This window comes from Hipposideros armiger, unplaced genomic scaffold (genome assembly GCF_001890085.2).
Source record: "Hipposideros armiger isolate ML-2016 unplaced genomic scaffold, ASM189008v1 scaffold_111, whole genome shotgun sequence".
NCBI lineage: Eukaryota > Metazoa > Chordata > Mammalia > Chiroptera > Hipposideridae > Hipposideros > Hipposideros armiger.
In genome coordinates this window covers 1,872,181-1,879,091 of record NW_017731461.1, presented here as the reverse complement: position 1 = coordinate 1,879,091, position 6,911 = coordinate 1,872,181, and the positions used below count along the sequence as shown (strand labels likewise).

The window sequence follows — 6,911 nt, the reverse complement described above, 5'->3', positions numbered from 1 at the left end:
TCAATGAGAAAAAAACAGCTAGGGATTGGAGTGGCAGATGGGCGTGCTTTGCAGATAGTAGTGAGGGCACTGCTTTTTAGACGTGGTTCAAATGAGTCACACCAGGCAAATGAGCTTCCATTATAGGCATCTATTTAATTTGAGTCAGAAGTCTAGACTTCAGCCTGGGAGTCGGGAGGGAGGGGCCAGAAATGGGGAGGGCACACAGTATGCTCCCCAGAGGGTTTAAGAAGCCCCCACAGTTTGGAGGGCTTGGTCAGCTGTTTAAATGTAGAGCTATGTAAGGAAACACAGGCTCGGCTCCCTCCCATCATAACTCCCACCATTTGTACCCACCAGCATCAAAGCCAGCAGGGATACACACACACACACACACACACACACACACACACACACACAGGCATCATCACATGCTCTCATCATATTTTCCTCCTTTCTCTCTTCTCTTCCCCCAACAGAAGCTGTCATGGCAGCCCTGGGGAGAAAAGAGCTCCTCTCTGTGGACCTGCTGTGGCCACCAGGGGGCCAGAAGCGATCAGAGTCAAGCTCTGGCATGAAAAGGCACAGGCTCCCAGCACCATGGCAACAGGCTTGCACATAATTACCCTTTCATAGAGTGCCTCTCTCCCTTCCTACTCCAGCCAACTCGAAATGGAGCAACTCATGAGGATTCCCAAATGAGCATGGGAAGCAGGGTTTGCAAAGCCTGGTGAGTGTAATGCATCCGGATTGGGGAATTGCAGGAGGCTGGATATGCAGGGGACAACAGCCCCTTCGGTGGCCTCACTATCCTGTGCAGGGCCCTCTACCCTCTGCCCAATAGGCCACTGTTAAGGACTGAGCCATGCTAGGGACTTAGGTCCTGGTCTCCCAGACAAGGAGCTGGGAAGTGGGCCTGGGCAAATAGACCCTCAGAGCTCCCCCAGATGGCCGGAATCATGGTCATGAAGGCTATAGTTTATGTCTTCCCACAGGTCGTCCAGACGGGCCTGCAGCTTGCTCCGGGCCTGGCTGTTGTCGGCTTGGAGGAACTCAGGGGCAAACGCGCTGTGACCTGGTGGAGGCGGTGCCAACTGCAGCTGGACCTCCTCCGTCTCCTGGTCAATCGCGCGGGTGAAGGCGGCGATCTGCAGGAATGTGTCGTGGCGGAAAGCCTGGAGTCGCTGGCGCACCTCCTGGGACAGCACCTGGGGATCCGGGTCCGGCCCTTCCTCCGCGTGGTCAGTGCTGGCGCTGGCAAAGGCGCTGAGCTCTTCGCGCAGCTGGTCTAGGTTCTGCTGGATGCGCGCGTGCAAGGCTTTGGCCTTGAGCGTGAGCTTGCGCGAGAGCACCTGCACACAGCGGCTGAGGCGTGCAGGGCTGGCGGCAGCGTGCGGCGCCACGCTGCGGTGCAGCTCCTGCACGTGGTGCCCGATGCCTGTCACCAGGCGCTGGGCGTACGGGTGGAACAACGCCTTCACGCGGCCTGTGTGGTGCATCACGCGGTTCTGCAGTTCCTGCAGCAGGCCCCGCGCCTCGTCCATGCCCCCCAGCAGCTGGGCCTTGGTGTCCTCTCCCACCAAGAGCAACTGCTCCTGTAGCTCCTGTACGCGCAGGGCTACCTGCTCCATCAGGTCCGTGGTGTAGGGCTTCAGCTGCTGTCTCAACCCCTCCAGGTTCCAGCCCACGCGCTCGTGCACCTCCGCCATGTAGGGCTCCAGGCGCGCCCTCACCTCCTCCAGCTCTTCCTGAAGCTGCTGCCGCATGCCCACCGGGTCGTGCGGGAGGCTGGGAGGCTCCCTCTCTTGCCCACTCAGAGAGCCCAGCTTTTCCAGGAACTTGTCCATATTGTTGAGGTCTTGTTCAAGGCTGTCCTTCAGGCTCCTGGGTAGGGGGACAGACATCCATTCCAGACCATCAAACTGTCAGCCCCCATCATCTGCTTTGCCCCAGAGATATCGCTCACTGATCCTTTGGGGGAACCAAGGATGGAAGGCTGTGGCCCCAGAGTCGGGGCTCTAGTCCTACCCTCAGGCCAACCACATCTTACACAGGAAGTACAAACACATGGCACACGCAAATTCAGACCAACACTGCCCAAGGTAGCACAGATGCACCTGGACTCACACAATCCTTTCATTCTGGAAGGCGCGGTGGGGATCCTCTCTGCCGCTCCCAGGTCCCACGCCTCAGTGGGCATAGCAGATCAACGCGAGGCGAGGGGGGTGGGGGGGCTGCTGCTGGCAGAGGGCGCTAAACTGCCCAGGAAAGTCAGGACACCGGGCAGAACTAACACCGCTCTGTTCCTCGGTTCCAATGAGAACCGCGGAGGCTGAGGAATCAGTCAGAGCATCAACCCACTGCCCGGCTGTCTCCTCCCTTCCACCCGCACCCCTTGTCCTGACCACTCACGCAGGCTCCCGTGCCAGCTTCTGTCGCCGGGTCTGCTCCACTCTGCCTTTGTCCCCACTGCTCTGGCTGAAATAGTCCCAGAAGCCTTTCCGTGCCTCGGTGATTGAAAACGCTGTGGAAAGGGATGGGGGTGATTAAGAGCTGGGTTCCTTCCCCGAGGTGGACGGGCCCTTCAGTCCAGCCTCCACCCTCACCTCCACGTTGAAATCAGGGCTGGAGACCCACCTGAGAGGAGAGCCAGAGCCCAGGTCAGAACTGCAGCCATGCTTGCCATCACCTACTCTGAGAAGGAAGGCAAATGGAGGCCGGGTTAAGGTGAAGAAGCAAAGGAAGTGACATCTCCCAGGGGATTTGCCCAGAGGCCCCTCCCCTGCTCCAGGGGCAACCTGCCCCAAATCTGTGAACCCTTCCTGTGGGTGTAGGGAGCACAGAGCTGTTGGGGCTCAAGAGGACTGACCTAGGTGAGTATGGCTAGGAGGAAAAGAGTATGGCTGGGTGGGGCGTGAGGGGGGGAGGTCCTTTTTCACCTCAATCACATAATATGGAGTGTGGAGCTCAGACTGCTTTATAAAGGTTCCCCCACCACCACACTCCCCAGGCCCCAGGAGCACTCCCTAGGCTACATCTGCATCCCATTTCATGGCTGGGAAAACTGAGGTACTCCAAGGGAGAAGACTCTGCTAACGTACTCCAAGCATATGTCCTTAGTTCCCACCCCAGCTGCTGAGACCCCCGCAGTCCCCTCCCTTAGGACTCTGACCTGCAGCCCTCTGCCTCAGCTGCTCACCTGCTCAGTTCTGGGCACAGAGAGCAGATATTCCGCTTTATACTCCAGAGGCCTGGGCGTCTGGCAACAATTGTTCTGAGTAAATACCACGTGAAAGTTCAAAGAAGGATGACCTCAGCTGCCTCTCAGTGTTCCCCTCCTGTCCTTTCCTGGCACCCACAGAGTTAATGAGTGCCCTCCTATTAGGGGCCTGTCCCAGGAGAACAGGGCTTCCTGGAAAGTTTTACAAGGAGTGGGGCTATATTCTTCACCCAGTTTCCCCCAAGCCTCATGACCTTCAACCTTCCCACTGACCTGCTGGCTGGCCCACTAATAGATACAAGCCTGGTTGTCTGCTGAGGGCCCTGCTCTTACTCAACAGCCCAGAGGCTCTGTGCCCCAACCAGTCAGGGACAGTGTGCAGCTGCCTGCCTAAACCTGAGCAGCCCCTGACAGCTCTACCACATGCTACTCAGGCAACATGGGAAAGCCAGCATTTGCAGGGTTAAAGGCCCTCTCCATTCCCCTTCATGAAATAACCCTGGAACTAGAAGGAAGTCAGATGGGATGAAGATGAGATGATGAGAGGCAGAGTATGGACCAGGGGCTCTGGCCCCAAAGAATTGGGATAAGGGGAGGATTCTCCTCATGCGGGAAGCCTGAGCTCCACCCACAGGGTCTCTGAGAAGGGGAAGCCAGAAAGCCCAAACCTTTCTCTGATGGCATGCCCACTCCATATACTTAAACACACACATTCATAAACTCCTGATTTTTGCTCCTAAATGTATCTTGAAACATTCCCCTTGCCCTATTTCCACCACCAGGCACATCACAGCCCTACTTGTTTTTCACCTTGATCATATTTGTAGTCTCCAACCGGTCTCTCTGCCGCAGCCCTGCCTACCTCAGTCCATCCTCTGCTGTGGCTCATTCCAACCCCCTTCCAGCCTCATCTCCTGCCACACAAATGCCTTGGCGTTCCCTGAGCCTACCACCTCTTTCAGAACTCTGAGCCTTTGCACATGCTGTTCCCTCTATTTGAAATATCCTATTCCTTGGTGAACTTATATTCATGTTTTTCAGATTTAGTTTGTATTAGTTAGGATTAAGCTCAGCTGCAAGTGCCAAAAAAAGAAAAAAAGGAAAAGAAAAGGAGAAAAAGACTAGAGACTAGCTTAAACAAAATGGAATTTATTTCTCTCTCATGTAAACATAAACCACTAGGGCTCCTTCTGTCTTGTTTCATTGTCATCTTCAACAAGAGACTCATGTCCAAGTTTCAGCTGCTCCAACTCCAGCCATCAAGTCTACCTCCTAGCCAGCCAGAAGATGGAAAACAAGGGCATGTTCACTCCCTTTAAAGACACATCCCAGACATTTTTCTTAGCAGTTTTACTGACATCCCATTGGCCAGAACATAGTCAAGTGGCTACACTTAGCTGGACAGAAGGCTGGAAAATGTACTCTTTATTCTGGATGGCTATATTCCCAGCTTAAAAGAGCTGTGTTAGGAAGAAGAGAAGAATGGATTTGGGGAGACAATAGGTGGCTGTACTGCACAGCTCCAGTATCATTCTGAATGTCCTCTACTGTCTTCACCCTTCTCTGCTCTGGAGACAGACTGATTCCACATTAATCACAGTCTTCTTTACAATTAGTTTGGAGTCATGTGACTATGATAATTAGGTGAGCTACCCATTTGTAGCCACTTACAGGTGAGCTTTTGAGAATCACTCCTTCAAGTGCAAACTGTCATTTCTGCAGCCTGTCCAACAGTTTTATAAACCTTTAATTCCCTACATTAAAGTCTTACACACTTGAAATACATACAGTGGCTTCTGTTTTTCTCACTGAACCTAGATTAATATAATAGATATAGATACAAGACACACTCATGCTTCTCTAGTTGATGACATCTTATAATTTTCAGTTTTTAAATGTTTGAGTTGGTTGGAGGTATTTGTATATGTGTATGTGTTATGTGCTTTGTGTGTGGAACCATTTGAAATAATTATAGACAGAATGACACTTCACCCTAAAAACTTCTACATACATCTCCTAAGAATAAACACAATGCCATTTAACACACCTACGAAAGTTAACATAATTCTTTAATATAATCTAGTATATACTAAATATTCAAATTGTCCCAATTTTCCCCGAATGCCTTTTATTACTGTTTTCTTCTTCTTTTCTTTTAAAATTCAGAATCCAACATTTTTCATCTGGTTATTATGCCTCTTTTACCTCTTTTCAGTTAGAACAGTACTCCTCAACCCTTGACATTGATTTTTTGGAAGAGTCCAGAGATGTCTTGTAAAATGTTCTGATTTGGCTGTTTCCTCATCATTAGAATCAGATTAAAGATTTTTTTATTCAAATCTTTGGATTTGAAACAAATTCCCTAAAAGCTTGTATATACTTACATAAGAAATCAGCCTATACATGTAGATGGAATGATATAATTTTTCAATCGCTATTTTGCAACCCTCAGGTAATGTTGATTCAGGCAAGGGTAATCAATGAATGCTAAAACCATTCGGTGAAAAATTATTGGGCAAGAATGGTCACATGCCTTCAAAGTATCACCCCACAGATTACTTATCAATTACTAAACCATACAAAAGTAAAAATAATGGAGAACTCTGGTGAGTCACTTTAACCAAGTGATCAAACTTAATATCACCAAATAGAGGGACAACCTGATATTTTGTACCTCTAGATGTGACGCAGTTAGAAGGGCCAACTAGCACCTATGAAATATTTTGAACCAGATTGTTTCCACATAAACTTGTTTGCGCCTCCCTTTTCTTCACTCTTTCTCTGCTGCTTAGTATCATGGTACTTGCAGACAGCTACATTTTTTATGGTTTGCTTTTAAGATTTTTAAATTTTTATTTACTAATTGTTTTAATTGGGGAATTGAGGGGAGGAACAGTATTGGGGAAGGGGAACATTGTGTTTTTCCAGGACCAATCAGCTCCAAGTCAAGTTGTTGTCCTTCAATCTTAGTTGTGGGGGGTACAAGCTCAGCTCCAAGTCCAGTCACCGCTTTCAATCTAGTTGCAGGGAGGTGTAGTTCACCATCCTATGCCAGAGTCAAACCGGTAACCTTGCTGCACACTGAGCCATCCTGCCACCCGTCGGCAGCTCACGGTTGCTCAGCTCAAGGTGCCGTGTTCAATCTTAGTTGTAGGTGGGCACAGCCTACCATCCCATGTGGGAGTCTAACCAGAAACTTTGTTGCTAAGAGCATGTGCTCTCACCAGCTCAGCTTGGGAGCAGCTCACTGGCCCATGTGGGAATGGAACCTGCGGCCCTGTTGCCCAGAGCTCGCACTCTTAACCAACTGAGCCACTCGACCAGTCCAGGCAGCTACATTTTTCACAAGAGTTACCCACTTAGTATTTTTTTAAATGCAAGAATTGCTGATATAATCTGGGTGTAGGATAAAAAGAATTTTAAAATGTATATTTGTGAAGATTAAAATGTACCTTACTCTTTAATGAAAAGGTAACAGTAGTTTTGGTATTAAATACATGAATTAAACAAGTATATGAGGTGTGACCAAACAATACTGTGAATGATTAAATAAAAAAAATTATTACAGTAAAAGACACATTGCCATTAACCCCCCACCACCACCACCAAATACTCCTCTTCACTTCGAGCATACTTATCACATTGTTCTTTCCACTTTCTGAAGCAGTTCTGAAGGTTCTTTTTCATGAGTGTCTTTAGTTGCCCTGTCATG

General features: G+C 49.6%; 1 protein-coding gene across 3 annotated transcripts; it reads right to left on the bottom strand.

The window, feature by feature from the left end:
* Nucleotides 1-115: 115 nt before the first annotated feature.
* Nucleotides 116-3,209, bottom strand: APOA5 (apolipoprotein A5). 3 transcript variants are annotated; one of them, XM_019647493.1, is made up of 4 exons: nt 3,152-3,209; nt 2,617-2,668; nt 2,392-2,503; nt 116-1,863 (listed from the first exon to the last, which is right to left on the bottom strand). In XM_019647493.1, exons 2-4 carry the CDS (start codon nt 2,663-2,665, stop codon nt 912-914), a joined length of 1,113 nt encoding a protein of 370 aa, XP_019503038.1. In that variant the 5' UTR covers nt 2,666-2,668; nt 3,152-3,209; the 3' UTR covers nt 116-911. The 3 variants fall into 3 exon arrangements, with proteins under 3 accessions (XP_019503038.1, XP_019503037.1, XP_019503039.1); XM_019647492.1 differs by having other exon boundaries at nt 2,617-2,673; nt 3,152-3,205; XM_019647494.1 differs by having other exon boundaries at nt 2,617-2,673; nt 3,179-3,197.
* Between the last annotated feature and the right edge of the window lie 3,702 nt (nt 3,210-6,911).

Coding starts and splice junctions, on each gene's coding strand:
- APOA5 (XM_019647493.1), bottom strand. CDS start 2,665: ATGGCAAGCATGGCTGCAGTTCTGACCTGGGCTCTGGCTCTCCTCTCA. Junction 2,504..2,616: donor GGCTCTGGCTCTCCTCTCAG/GTGGGTCTCCAG, acceptor CCCTTTCCACAG/CGTTTTCAATCACCGAGGCA. Junction 1,864..2,391: donor AAGCTGGCACGGGAGCCTGC/GTGAGTGGTCAG, acceptor CCCCCTACCCAG/GAGCCTGAAGGACAGCCTTG.